Raw genomic sequence first — 14,696 nt, forward strand, 5'->3', positions numbered from 1 at the left:
TTGCAACTTACTCTTAAATCATTATTGCTTCAAAATAAAGTTTTGAAGTTTAAAAAACCATTTTGGCATCTCTTTTTTTTTTAACTTTGTTTTAGACAAAATATTTTCCAAAAAGAGTTTGTGTGTACTGTGATTTATGAAAATAGTATATAAGCTAGATAGCCTAAGAGGTAACTGAGTATTTTATTATGTGGATTGAAATGCTCATTGAATATAGTTTGCCTTCTTTTAAACGATTCTTCAAAATGATATCTATAAAGTTAAATTACTAAAGTTAAAGATTCTTATGTTAGGAGATGTTTTAATTTGTGAAAATGTTCGCCTGATTGGCTTTGAATTACTTAATCATTACATAACTTAGAATACATCTGTTAAATAGAATCTTATTGTGCTCTTTTCAGTTGATCATATTTAAATCGTTAAGAATGTTAAATTTGCGGTTACTGTTTGAACAATTTTACTAGCCTGCTCCCTCATGAACAATACTATGACTTTTATTTTTACCAGTATTCTTCAACATCCAAATATTCTTCAGTGTGTTGGACAGTGTATAGAAGCAATCCCCTATCTTCTGGTGTTTGAGTTCTGTGACTTGGTAAGTTTTCAGTAGAAATTCAAAGTCAAATATTCAGAAGTTTATACCAAAGTGTTTTTGACAGATAGAAATGCTGGATGAGGGACTGCTTTTACTTCTGTCCCAGCTAGTTAATTCCAAAGAAAAATTATTAATAAACTTGATATATTAGCTTTCAGTGGGCTATATTATAGTAACCCCCCCAAATCTCAGTGGCTGATAAGAGCAAAGTGATTCTCATTGGCTCTGGGTCAGCTTCAGCTCTGTTCCAGGCTATGTTCACCTCTACCCCAGGGTCAGTGTTTTAGTCTATCTGTAGATGCTGGGGAGAAAAACGTGTATTCTGGTGATCTGTACAGTATGTCTGTATGGATCTTTTGGGTCAAGTTTATGAGGCTGTTCAAATCTTCTGTGTCCTTCTGATTTGTGGGGTGGGGGCAGGGACAAAGGGAGCCTGGGTCAGTTTTCTATCAGTTATTGAGAGGCATGTTAAAACTTCCTGCTATGATTATGGATTTTCCTTATTTTTCCTTACAGTTCTAGTTGTTTTGCTTTGTACATTTTGATACCCTGCTGTGTCAGGGATCCAAATTTAGAGTTGATATAACTTACCTTAATTTGAAACTTTTATCATTATGAATGTAATCTCTTTAAGATTAAAAGCGTTACTGAGGATTAAGCCTGTTTTTATTGATGTTAATGTAGTTATGCCAGCTTTCTTTTGGTTAGAATTTGCCTCGTTTATCTCTTGTCAATCCTCTTCTCTGGTTGACATCTCTTGTAAATAGCTTACGGTTAGAATTTTATTAACCTGTCAGTCTCGGTCACTTAACATGGAACAGGTCATCCATTTATGTTTATTGTACCTATGAGATATTTGGAATGTTATGTGCCTGTTGTGTATTATGTTTCTTACCCGTTTCAACTTTTCTTTTTTGCTTTTTTTCTAGCTTCTTTTAGATTCTTGAATTTTTTTGTTTGTTTCAGTTTTCCCCCATCTACTATTTTAGATACTGTTTCTTAATTTTGTGTATGGTTACACTAGAAGTTACAACATGCATATTTAGTGTAACAAGGTCTAAAATTAATCAATATTTTAACCCTTCTCCAGAGATGCTGGGACCTCATAAAGCTCTCTCTCCATGTAAAGAAACCAGAGTTAATCCTACTTTTCTGTGCCCTCCCCACGTTTTCCCCTGTCATGGAGGGTGCTTCCTGATTGAACACTTGGTGTAGAAAGGCAGCGTGCTGTTCTCAAGGGACCCAGAGAGAAAACTGGTCGTTGTCCTCTAGGTCTCCTACTTAGAGGGAGCAGACACATGATAATTGCCATTTAGCCTGATTATTTAATAGAGGCACGAGAGCGAAGAGGAAGGAGTTCGCAGGGATGTTTCTCATAGTTTTATTGCGTAGCTGGTTTTGATGATCTCAGAATTATCAGAGCTATGGTATGTATGATCTTTACTTATCATAATATGAAAATAACTCCTTTTAGTCTAGCTCTTGGTGACCAGTATGATGGGTGACACAGCAGGTGAGGAAAGAAGACCAAAGATGCATTTTTATGTGACGAGACAAGTCTGCTTGTCAGAGTTCTGCTTTTCTGAGACATTTAATGGTATCTTCTTTGGGTCCCTAAGCTCCTGATATTGATTATAAATAACAATGGGAACGTTTTTCATGAGTGACTGTAACAGAAATAACAGCAGGAATCACCATCTTCTTGAAGTAGCATGTTTCCAGGCTAATCGAGGTGGTTTATAAAACTAGCTCGTGTACTTGGCATTTTCTTATTCTTTACCCTGTTTGTCCATTCCTGAAAGTTTTACTAGACAATGTTGTTGTTTTTCCTGGAATAGTAAAAGCTTAGTGTTTTCTTCTAAGTGGGTTCAGGTAATGGGTTTAGTTTTAGTGCTGTTCTAATTTGTTTTTGCTTTTGTTTTTTTTAAATTTTTTATTTATTTATTTTTGGCTACGTTGGGTCTTGGTTGCTGCGCGTGGGTTTTCTCTAGTTGTGGCGAGCAGGGGCTACTCTTATTGTGGTGGCTTCTCTTGTTGTGGAGCATGGGCTGTAGGCGCGAGGGCTTCAGTAGTTGTGGCACATGGGCTCAGTAGTTGTGGCTCTAGAGCGCAGGCTCAGTAGTTGTGGCTCATGGGCTTAGTTGCTCTGCGGCATGTGGGATCTTCCTGGACCAGGGCTCGAACCCGTGTCCCCTGCCTTGGCAGGCGGATTCTTAACCACTGTGCCACCAGGGAAGCCCTCTAATTTGTTGTTTGTTTTTGTTTTTGTTTTTGTTTTTGTTTTTGTTTTTTGCTGTATGCGGGCCTCTCACTGCTGTGGCCTCTCCCGTTGCGGAGCACAAGCTCCGGATGCACAGGCTCAGCGGCCATGGCTCACGGGTCCAGCCGCTCCGCGGCATGTGGGATCCTCCCGGACCGGGGCACGAACCCGCGTCCCCTGCATCGGCAGGCGGACTCTCAACCACTGCGCCACCAGGGAAGCCCCTCTAATTTGTTTTTAAATGAAGCTGCCTTGTTTTCTTGGGAATAGTTTATACCTCATAAAGAAACACTAAGAGGGCTTCCCTGGCCCTGCAGTTAGGTCCTCGGGGCTCAGTGTGTGCAGAAACTAGGTAGCAGAAACAGTCAGCTCGTGTCAGGCCCGTGAGCCATAGAGGTGCCTTCCAGCCTGGACTGCAGGGACGTTCCCAGCACACCCCAAAGCCTGGCTTCACCTGAGCCCTGCTCCCAGCCTGGATGGCCCAGAACCCTCCCAGAAAGAGGCCAGACTGAGCAGAGGGGCGTCATTCAGGGCAAAAGCACCTTCTGGCCAGGGTCCAGAGGCCAGAGGCCTGTAGCCCAGGATTGGTAATCAGCAGCTGCAGCCACAGTGAAAGGAGCCACTATCTTCACATGTTCTTAGTAGGTCAGGAGCTATTGAGTGAATGTTGGCCTTTTCCGTCGTCACCAGGCAGTGATCATGCTCAGTGATAACATCTTTTAAGGAGAAAGGAGAGAATATTTTCACACTTACTTAAGTCATTCCTTGTGAGATGGAATTACCAGTCTCTGAAAAGCACTTTATCTTAGAATTTTTATGAAAGAAAATGAAAACTCTTCTGAGTTTGGTAGCTGGACCAGAGTCACCGCTGTGTACTGCCGATGGTGCAGTGTTCGTGAGGGGAGAGATCACTGCAGGGTGTGGTGTGTAACTTGTGGCCACCGTGCTCTCACATGTCTGTGCGGGCAAGATTGTTCGGGGGTAAGGGTCACTCAGCAGAAATGTGTGAGCACCTGTTGAGTACAAAGAGCTGTGCCCAGTGCTCTCAGGAACACGGGTGAGTCACCCTGATCCTGCCCTTTCTGCCTATAGAGCCGAGCGGGCCTGCCTTCAGGTGCTGGTCCTGCCACTTACTTGTGTATCACCTCGGAGAGTTACCTGACCTCTTTAAGCCTCAGTGTAGGCATCTGTAAAATGGGAGTGATACTGCCCACCCTGTAGGCATAGTAGGTGCTCAGGAAGTAGTAGTTATTTTTATTCATTTTTAGTTTCTTAATTGATCATAATTTAAAGCTTTGAGTAGTTCTGTGTAGCAATTCTAACTAGGCTCACTGGCTCCTTTGGGAAGGCTTCACAAAAGAAGTGGCATTTGGTCTGAGTGTGGACAGGTGGGTGGATGGACTTTCCTCCACAGGAAAGGGTCACAGGAACAGCGTGAGCCAGGCAGGGAAGCTCAACTGTGCATGTGGACCGGGGCGGGGGGGGCGATAGATGGTCCCACAGTGGGTGGCGTGGGGACCAGGTGAGAGAGCACTGCGTTAGGAGAGGCTGGTTGGCATCCGCTGGGAAGATCAGCTGGAAAGGTGACAAGCCGAGACCAACTACTTGGAGGCCAGACTGCAGGCCCAGGTGATAAAGACAAGGAAGTAGATCACCTCCACTCCGTCTCATCTCCCATGACAGTCAGCAGTTTCTTCAGTCACCAGACTCCGAAGCAAGAGATGATAGTCTTGGGCTTCCCTGGTGGCTCAGTGGTTGAGAGTCCACCTGCCGATGCAGGGAACACGGGTTCGTGCCCCGGTCCGGGAAGATCCCACATGCCACGGAGATGCTGGGCCCGTGAGCCATGGCCGCTGGGCCTGCGCATCCGGAGCCTGTGCTCCGCAATGGGAGAGGCCACAACAGTGAGAGGCCCGCGTACCACACACACACACACACAAAAAGATGATAGTCTTTTCTTTGCAAGGGAGCGATCCTGGTGTCGTGTGCAGATTTCCACAGTCCTCTGCGGGCCGGGCTTGCTTCAGCCACTCAGGAGAGGCAGGGATGCAGGGTCCCGGGCTCCCAGGGCTGTGGGAAGCTTGGCCGCTGCCCACACAGGGGTGGCGGTGTGAGGAGGGAGGGCTCCGACCTGTGCCAGGCCTTGTGCTGGGCCTGAGGTGTTTGCTTCTCCTTCACTGAGTCTTCTTGACTCAGTCTTCTTCGTTTTACAGATTAGAAAACCGGGCTGCAAAAGATGAAGGGCCTCTTGGGGCCACACCCATGCCCAACCTCAGGACCAGGCTTTCTGTCTTCTCTTCTTTGGTTAATTGACTTGCTTGATGTCGCATGATTGCTTATGGTAAAGTGGGGATTTTAACTGATGACTTAATTTTATTCTATGTACTTCTATATCAGGTAGTTTAATGGCTGTACATTTGTCTTCCACCAGTGGGAAGCCTCCATTTTTGAATTGGCCTTTTGTACAGAAAATGCCTAGTCCATTTCCGTGTCTTATTTGTAAATGAGTTCGTTACATAAGCCCATGCACTGGGACCCTCCCAGGCATACAGAGATGGGTAATGTGTCCCTGCCACTCAGGAGCGGGAGTAGAAAAGAAAGGACATGGGCTTACCGTGGAACAGAGGTGCATGTAGACGGTGTCTCTCACTCGGAGCCAGCAAGAGGGACACGTGCAGAGCAATGACACGGCATCATCAGGCTTGGAAGGGGGGCGGCTGGTGGGGGCGGCACATCCCCGGTCCCCGGGCCCTGCCAGTGGCTCCCCTTCCCCACACGTGGCTGCTGCCCTGGGCCCCGAGGCCCTGGCTCTTTGTGAAAATAGATCCGGGCCTTGGTGATGGGTTGGATGTGGGCGTCTAGAGAGAGAGCAAACTCGAAGAATGAGGACTTTGGTTTTGGCCTGATCCACTGGGAAAGCGGTGACGCCATTTCCTGAGATGGAGCAGATCGTCGGAGCTTTGCACTGGGCGTGTTAGGTTTGAGGTGCCTCTCAGGGCATCTAGGGAAGGGTGTCGAGTCCGCAGCTGGACAGATGAGTCTGGGGCTCAGGAGGTGGAGGGGTCTGAGCCGGAGAAATGTATGAGAGGTGATTTTCAAAGCCACAGGGTGATAGAGTCACCCGGGAATGAGTGTCACGGTGAGGAGGGATGAGGACCACAGACAGAGCCCTGGACGTGCCGACGCCTACAGACCAGTAAGAGGGGGAAGGTCCAGCACAGGGGCCCCAGCAAGGAGTGGCCAGTGAGCTCGGAAGAAAGCCAGGAGACCGGTGGGGAAGGAAGGAACGGGCCCCTCACTTGGTCCTGCCCAGCAGGAGCAGCTAGAGCCCAGCCTATTGGGGGGCGAGGGGTTCGAGAGAGATTGGGGGGCCAGGAGGCAGGCCAGCCAGCGCAGACCCGGCTTTTGAGGCGTCTGTCCGTGAAGAGGGGAGGGAAGTGGGGTGGGAGCGGGAACCGGGTTTGGAGGCAGAGGGGCACTTGCTGATTCTTTGTGGGATTCACCTGAGAGGTATTTGAGCAGAAAAGGGATGGGCTCAGGGAGAATAATCCGTGATAACAGAAGGTGCTGTGCAGGTGTGGATGTTGGGGGGTGGGGCGGGACTCGAGTGGTGGAGGGAAAAGTAGGCGCAGTCAGAGGGCTTGAGGGAGTTAAGAAACCCTCAGGCTGGGGGCGTTCCCAGGGCTCCCGCCCTACCTCCCTGTTTCATTTTGTCAGTGGACACCCAGCACGCGGCTGTGGCTGCCATTCTTTCCTCCTTTCACTCAGATTTTTTTCTGTTTTAATCTTTAAAATTTTGGCTGCATTGGGTCTTCATTGCCGTGCGCGGGCTTTCTCTAGTTGTAGCGAGCGGGGGCTACTCTTTGTTGCGGAGTGCAGGCTTCTCACTGCGGTGGCTTCTCTTGCTGCAGAGCACGGGCTCTAGGTGTGCGGCCTTCAGTAGTTGCGGCACACGGGCTCAGTAGTTGTGGCTCACGGGCTCTAGAGCACAGGTTCAGTAGTTGTGGAGCACAGGTTCAGTAGTTGTGGCTCACGGGCTTAGTTGCTCCACGGCATGTGGGATCTTCCCGGAACAGGGCTCGAACCCGTGTCCCCTGCATTGGCAGACAAATTCTTAACCACTGCACCACCAGGGAAGTCCTCAGATTTTTGTTTAAAAACATAAATTTTCCTCCCAAATCCTTCTATTAAATGTGTAAACAACTAATTTTTCAGTTACAAAGCTATTTACTTGTTGGGTTTTTACATTGTGTTGGAATTAATTCATTGTTCTCAGTGTCCTGCGAAAAGCTGGACGAAGCCCTCATGGCAGCTGATGCTGGGATTTAAGAGGACCCTTGTGAGTAACCATCTAAAGGTCTTCGAGTGACTCATTCCAAGAAGTCGGCCAAGGGGCTGCTCTGGTATCTGAGATCTTAGTATAAGCACTTTGCTGCCATCTAGTGTCATACATTTTTCTTTTCGAGTATTTTGCAGAGGGGCGCAGTTTGGGGAGGATCTGAGAAATTTTTAAAACTTGGATAAAGGAAACTTTATTTTAGTTCAGAATACATTGCTGTTCTCAGTGTTTTTCTCTTCAAATAATGGACCAAAGTAATAATCCCTGTCTACTCACTAGGCATCATTAAAACATAAATAAAATAAGCCAGATATCTAAATACAGCTTTATCTGTTTTGGATAGAATGAGTCAATTTTTAGTACTTATATAATATAAATTTTTTTTCTGTACTTAAAGATTTTATGCTGATTTTTCTTTCAAATGGTGGTGCCAGGAGAGCTCTGAGGCTCTTTCTAGAACATAGAAAGACTCCCTCTCAACCCATCACAGGTCTCATCCTTGCGAAACAGTCATGGGCTCCTCAGTAATCGCTCATGTTTACTCCCCAGTTTAGAGACGTCTTTTCCGGGGTCGCGCTCACTTTGCGCCCCCCCAGTGCGGGTTGGGAGAGGCTTTTAGTTTTTGCCAAGTTGGAAACTTTCAGAGCGTTAGCAGTCTGAAGCAAAATCCCCTTCTGTTTATTATACTTTATCTTCTAGTGAGATCTGGGGAGTGGCCTGTTGTGGGGAGAAGATAACTTTAGAACAGTGAGTGGTAAGGAATATGCTTTAGGTAACCTTGAAAAATAGCTACACCCACTCTGCCATTCCTGCCTTCATGGCCAAAGTCACTTGGGAAGTACTTGCTGTTTGCCCGAAGCTTCTGTTTGTTTTGAGAAGTGGCCAGATGCAGCACAGCATAATCCTACTTTTGTGTGAGGGTAGTTTTTTCCTTAGATGGATATTGTAAGAAAGGGGTTAGACAGATGCATTTAACTGGTCATTTCCCTGGTAATGTAAATAAGCTTCAGCTCTTTGTTTTCATATTTCGTTTCCATATGAGCTGCCTTATGAAAATCCCATTAGCCTATAGCCTGGTGGTTTTTGCTGGAGTTTTCCTGGGTTAATTTAATTGTCGCCCAAAGCTGGGTTTATTCCCACCACTCCCATGCTGGACAGAGCCTAGCCTGGGTGAAGGTGGGGTTGGCACGGGGAGGGGCATGTATTTTTAAAGGGGAAGAAAAGGTTTCTGTTTCTCCGCTGGAGCAGCTTGTAATTGCTAGGGGAGCAAAAAGGGAAAGCACCACATTCGCAAAGAAATAGGAGGACAGCGACGTGGGCGAGCACACACCTTGGTCCCGAGGGGAGCAGCTGCTGCCCTGGCAGAGCAGTTCACTGAGTTTGGGAGACTCCTCCACAGCTGTGTGATTGACTTGAATTTGCTGGACACTCATTCTTACAGAATAATCGATTTGATCTACATACTAATTTGGTTCACTCACCAAATAGAATTTTCTTGACAAGTTGGTAAACTGTAGAAGTACAGCCCCACTGTTTGTTAGCTCTGTGGCCTTGGGCAAAGTTCTTAACCTCCCGAAGCCTATTCCACATCTGGAAAGTGTTTTAAATTGTGAGAGTTATTTGAGGGTAGCAGGTGTGGAAACTCCCAGAACAGTGCTTGGCAAACGTTCGAAAGCTCCAGTGGTAACAGTTATTGATGTCAACATTATTGTTCATATCAAGATGATGGAAACTGGGAATGAAAACGAATTTAGATTCTTGGTGTGGACCTAGAAGTTACATTAGAATGTATTTATTATTCAGTGTGGACAAATGCTAGTAAAGGAATATTGTGTTTTAAAGTTTAATTCTGGGAGGAATTTGCTATCTTCAGTAGCAGTTATAAGAAATGTATCAGGGCTTCCCTGGTGGCGCAGTGGTTGAGAGTCCGCCTGCTGATGCAGGGGACACGGGTTCGTGACCCGGTCCGGGAAGATCCCACATGCCGGAATGGCTGGGCCCGTGAGCCACAGCCGCTGAGCCTGCGCGTCCGGAGCCTGTGCTCTGCAACGGGAGAGGCCACAACAGTGAGAAGCCCGCGTACCACAAAAAAAAAAAAAAAAAAGAAAGAAATGTATCAGAATCTTTAATTAGTTGAGAAAAATTTCCTTCCTCTGGAGTCTTTTTTGACTCAGATGTAAAGAAAAGTGAAAGCTGTTGGCTTGCTTTCTAAATTTTATTAACTGATTATATAAAGCTTAAACTTGGAGTTAAATCACATCAATAAATACTTAATCATGTGGTAAGCAGAATGTGGAAGATTGCCTCAAAAGTGTATTTCCCAAAAGAGATACACTATAATCCCCCAAGACACAGCCCTAAAATTAAAGTCATGAAACAAAAACAGGATAAGATAGGGGAGTCCTGTGCGAATACGTGGGGTACTCGGCATTGAAACACGTGTGCTGGGTGTCTAAATGTGAATTTGCCCATTTTCCTGCCTGTGCTGCTGTCCTTTGGACAGGCTTATTTAAATTAACATAACGAATTTTTCTGGAGTGGCTAGAATGTACTTTCTCGCAGTGGTCTCTGGGCAACACAGGGCCCTGGGGAAGCCGGCAGAGAACTGAAGCAGTTACCGGTGCTGAGTACTTTTTCTTCCTCTTCCACCCATGTTTCTTTCCTCATCTCCCTCTCTGTTGCTCATGAGTGCTTTGGTGGTGGCCTTTGTGATGTGATGTTCTCCTGGAATCCCTGAAGGTGGTGTGAATGGCACTTCTTTTACTCTCCATCTCATCTCTTAGTTACCTGGAAATTTCTGTACTTCTGCACTTAAATTGTGCATTATTGCCAATTTATCTTTTTTAACTGTTGTTGTCTGTGTGTTTATATAACAAAGGTAAACTAATGTTTAATTTAGAATGATCCTAAAAGGAGAATAGTGTTTTCTCTACCATTGAAGTATTTGGTTAGAATTGCTTTTTTGTAATTTCAAACTTGTTCAGGGTGAGATTATTCTTTATTAAGCTCAAATCGAAATAATTTCCAATAAGTAATCTTAGCCATCTCGGTCAGCTGAGGAGTGTGTGGAGATGCTCGTTTGTTCCCCCGGTCCTCTTTGGAAACTGACCTGGGCTGGTTTCCGCAGGGCGATCTGAAGGCTTACCTGCGCGGTGGCGAGCCCGAGCCGGCGCGGGGGGACGCGCAGACCATGCTGCTGCAGAGGCTGGCGTGCGAGATCGCGGCGGGGCTGGCGGCCATGCACAAGCGGCACTTCCTGCACAGGTGGGTCCCTCTGCTCACGTGCACCTCCGGCACTGCTGACCCCAAAAGTGTGGGAAGAGGCCCTGCAGGAAGCTTAAGGAGGACCAGCTGTAACGTGAACTCTCGATGTATAAACAAGGTGTCCTCTCCTGCCCAGTGTCAGAATAAGGGTTGAGCTGGGCTCCATTTAAACCAGTTCCCGGGGAACCGAGTGCCTTAATACAGCCTAAGGCCTAGAAATTAGTCCCAGAATTTCAAAGAATGCGAAAGAGTGCAGAGGGAACAGTTCCAGTCTTGCATCCTCCTCCTGTCAGCTTCAGGCTCCGACTCTACCCGCTGGGTTTCACGGTGTGGCCCACCTCCCGTTCCGGAGATGGGAAGAAGGGATCTGAAGGGCTGACATCATCTTCTCATAGAAGGTCACAGCATTGGTCTCCAACCAACACCACCCAGGCCAGGCTGGGGGTGATCGGGGGTTGTGTGTGAGCAGCACAGTGTTCGGGATAACACGTTCCTGTCCAAGCCTTTCTGTTCCTACTTGAATAACTGCAGCTCTCTGGAGCGCATCGTATCTTGTTCAGATCGTCAATGTAATTTCCGTAATTAAAACAACAAAGGGCTTTGAGTCCTGTCTGAGATGATGATTCTGTGAATAGCCTTTTGAGCTCTGATTTATGTTTAAAATTATTTCTCAGGTCTCTGGACAAACCGGGCAGTGTCTCTTTAGTTGACTTTAAGTCATTTAACTCTTAACAATCCAAAGACCTGAAAAGGAGCACCTGTGTGTACTGATGTGGAGGATGTCTATGAAGTATTATATATTTTTTAAAGCAGGTTGCACAGGAATATATTTATAATATGACAACATTAAAAAAAAATCTCTTGTATTTGTAGGTGTGTGTAGGTGTGTGTAGGTGTGTGTGTGTGTGTGTGTGTGTGTGAACAGACATGGAAAAATACCTATCAAATTCTCAACATTACTTCAGGGTGGGAAGAAGGAAAATTAACATTTTTCTTACACATCTGTCTTGTCTGACTTGCATAGTGAGCAAATCATTCTGATAAAGTGCTTTTTAAGAGACCCAGAAGATCATGAGTTTCTTCAGGCCCAAGGCAGAAACCCTTACACAAAACTTCAAAATATAAAGATCTATTTGTTTTATAATGGAGAAATCTTATATTTTGTTTTTTAACTTCATGACAGGTTAATTCCCAGCATATTTGTATTGTTAATCTTTTGTGAAACACAGATAATTATTACCTAATACTTGGTGTAGGAATTTTTAGATTTTGGAGAATGGAGCATTTAAAAAGAATATCATATCAGAGTCAGCAACATAAAGTTATCAAAGACAGCTAGAAATTGTGTTTAAAGCCCAAGTCGGTTTCTACTCTTGTATTTTAAAAATTGGCAAAGATGTCAGAGTAAATGTTATCTTCCTGTGAATTTCTTTAGGTTAAAGTTTTACTTAATTTAGAATCTTGTGAACTTTAGAACAAATAAAGTTGATAAATTTACTCATGTGGTTTCGATTTAATTCAGGTGCATAAACTCAAGGTAAAGAAAATTCTTGAAACCATTGACAACTGTTTCATTTTATTTTAAAAAGTAGCCATATTTTATGTAAAATTTCCATTTGGGGCAAAATTTTGTGCTTTATTTTTTTGTTGGTAGCACATCGTAATAGCATCTTTTAAAAATTGAAGTATAGTTGATTTACAGTATTGTGTTAGTTTCACATGTACAGCATAGTGACTCAGTTATATATATATATTTCTTTCAGATTATTTGTCATTATATCAATAGGTTATTATAAGGTATTGAATACATAGTAGCGTATTTTTAAGTTGGACTTTAGAATATTTGTTTGCTAACTCAAAGTCGGACTTTCTGTGTTGGTTGAAAATAGAATATCCTACATGTCCAACTGGAAGCTGATCTAGTAAAGCACCTCCAATTAAATTTTATTTTTACTTATTGTCTAAGAGGAGACGTATGCCTGGGTCTTGGGTAGCCTGTGTTTCTGCAGTCAAACACGTGACATTCGTGAAGGCCGCATAAACAGCAGGAGCTGCCAGTGTGTTATGCTCCACACCATCCTGCCCTGCTGGCCAAGAGCCTGGGACTTCCTGTCCCCAGCCTGTCAGTCTTCCTGAAGGAGCAGCTCCCATGAGAAACCACCAGGTCACTGCAACGAGCTAAGTGCACAGGGCATCCAGCCCGCAGTGTGGGCCTTGTGGTGGCTCACATAGCTGGAGACCTGTGTGACGGTGGCCTTGAGGAGTACCCAGGTGGCAGCTGTGCATGAAAGGACCTCTGTAGGATTTGCCCAGTTTTAAAGTTAAAGTTACTCTCTGCTGAGAAACACCGAGGTGACTAAGTCATCCAGCCCTAAGAGTGTGGGTGTCCAGTGTTACAGGAGCCCAGTGTTCATATAACCCAGCTTACACAGAAGGTACGTGTAAGAGGGTTAGGAAGGACGGCTGTAGACCTGTGGGCTGGCTGTGCTGTGTGTCGGGGAAGAGAAGCATGATGGGCGCTGACTTGATAAGCAGGGGTGAAAGCTGTCCAGACCCTAAGCAGAGTTGCCTCTTTGTGCCATGTCGGAGTCCTCTTGCCTCAATCCTCTACCTGTATCTCTGTGAGCTGCACCCCACCTTCAAGTGGTAAGTGGCAGAGTCTCTTCACATCCCACGTAAGGATTTTTCTTTTTAAACCTTCGTGGCTGCCAACGGCAGGTTGGTGCTGTTAAGTGGCCTCTCCTCAGCTTTACCAGAGTGAGCCACGTTCCTTAATCCTTCTGAGCCTGTTTCTTCTATGAAATGGGAATAATCTTGCCCCGAAGTGCTCTGGTCAAGATTACATAAGGTAACATGGGCCAAGCCCTAGAAGAGTATTCTGTAACTTTCGGTTGTTTGTTGCTCTTTTTTTTGGTGGGGGGAGGTATGCGGGCCTCTCACTGTTGTGGCCTCTCCCGTTGCGGAGCACAGGCTCCGGATGCGCAAGCCCAGCGGCCATGGCTCACGGGCCCAGCCGCTCCGCGGCATGTGGGATCTTCCCGGACCGGGGTACGAACCCGTGTGCCCTGCATCAGCAGGCGGACTCTCAACCACTGCGCCACCAGGGAAGCCCGTTTGTTGCTCTTTTGATCAGGAATTCAGGGTCTTTGGGAGACCCTAAGTGGTAACGTAAATAGAGGAGAGGATGGTTTTGGAAGTGGCTCCAGCCACACTGAGCCGTTTCCATGAGAGCAGTCCTCCTGGAGAGAGGTACACTCTCATTCCAGTGGAAGCAGAGAACAAGTGGTGATGCTTCCTTGTGACTCGGGATGGGAAGCTGTTTAGAACCCCTTTCCTCTGTGAACGCACGCTTCCTGTGTCTGGCGGCTCTGCTCACGTGGCTGGGTCCCACTGACAGCTGAGGCCACCTCGAGCGCTGCCAGCCAAGGGGGACGGGGCCAGAGCTTTAGAGCCTTTCAGGGCTGGATCGCTTGGCAGCTTTGCCACTAGACCTGTTTTTCAACTTGAAGGAAGAATATACTGGGTATGTTTGTATTTCCTGACCCAAACCAGCCATTGACGTCAAGAGTTACCTCTGCCATTAAAAAGTTACACTTTTGCGTTTTCCTATTCTTTAGCTTGGCATGTTATTGACCTTCAGAGAATGTTTATTTTTACTAATTTTGAATTGAATTATATCATCATTTAGAATCTGGATAACACTTCAATGTTTTGAAAACATTTCATATTTAAAAAAATTTTATTCTTATAAAAACCGTATGAGTTAACCCTTACAGGTTAGCCCCCCCCCTTTTTCTGGCAAGGAAATATGAGGCTCTGATGTGGGAATTGACTTAGCCCGAAGTCACACAGTTCTTAGCAGTGGAGCCAAGACTCGTTCCCAGGTCTCTGACTTTGTGCAGTGCTTTTGCCACTGTACTCTGGTGACGGGATGTTTGGGGTAGAGGGAGGGAGCAGGTTTAGAAGAAATTCTCTCAGTCACACCATTGTTTTCCTTCTCATTACCCCTGGTTTTCAGGTAATGAGAAGCACTTCCTCCTTCTCTGAGAGCAACAGTTGAATTGTGTAAGAGTTTCACAATGTCGTTTATAATGAGAGCCGCAGGTCTTTTGCAGGTGTAACTTTTCATCTTTTATCTAAGCTTCTCCTTTCCTGTATCTGAAGACCTGCAGGGAACATGTGCGAGGAGAGAGGCGAGGAGGGAGGCAGCTGGGTGGTCCTGGAGTGGCTCTAGTGGC

At 45.8% G+C, this 14,696-nt stretch overlaps 1 protein-coding gene across 2 annotated transcripts in view; it reads left to right on the forward strand.

Moving 5' to 3' along the window:
- Nucleotides 1-14,696, forward strand: part of LMTK2 (lemur tyrosine kinase 2) — an 80,105-nt gene that overhangs the window by 41,986 nt on the left and 23,423 nt on the right. For both annotated transcript variants that reach the window (XM_060120303.1, XM_060120304.1), the window contains exons 6-7: nt 508-595; nt 10,322-10,458. In XM_060120303.1, coding sequence (XP_059976286.1) covers nt 508-595; nt 10,322-10,458 — 225 coding nt within the window. The remainder of the gene's footprint in view (nt 1-507; nt 596-10,321; nt 10,459-14,696) is intronic.

Source organism: Mesoplodon densirostris, chromosome 16 (genome assembly GCF_025265405.1).
Source record: "Mesoplodon densirostris isolate mMesDen1 chromosome 16, mMesDen1 primary haplotype, whole genome shotgun sequence".
Taxonomy (NCBI): domain Eukaryota; kingdom Metazoa; phylum Chordata; class Mammalia; order Artiodactyla; family Ziphiidae; genus Mesoplodon; species Mesoplodon densirostris.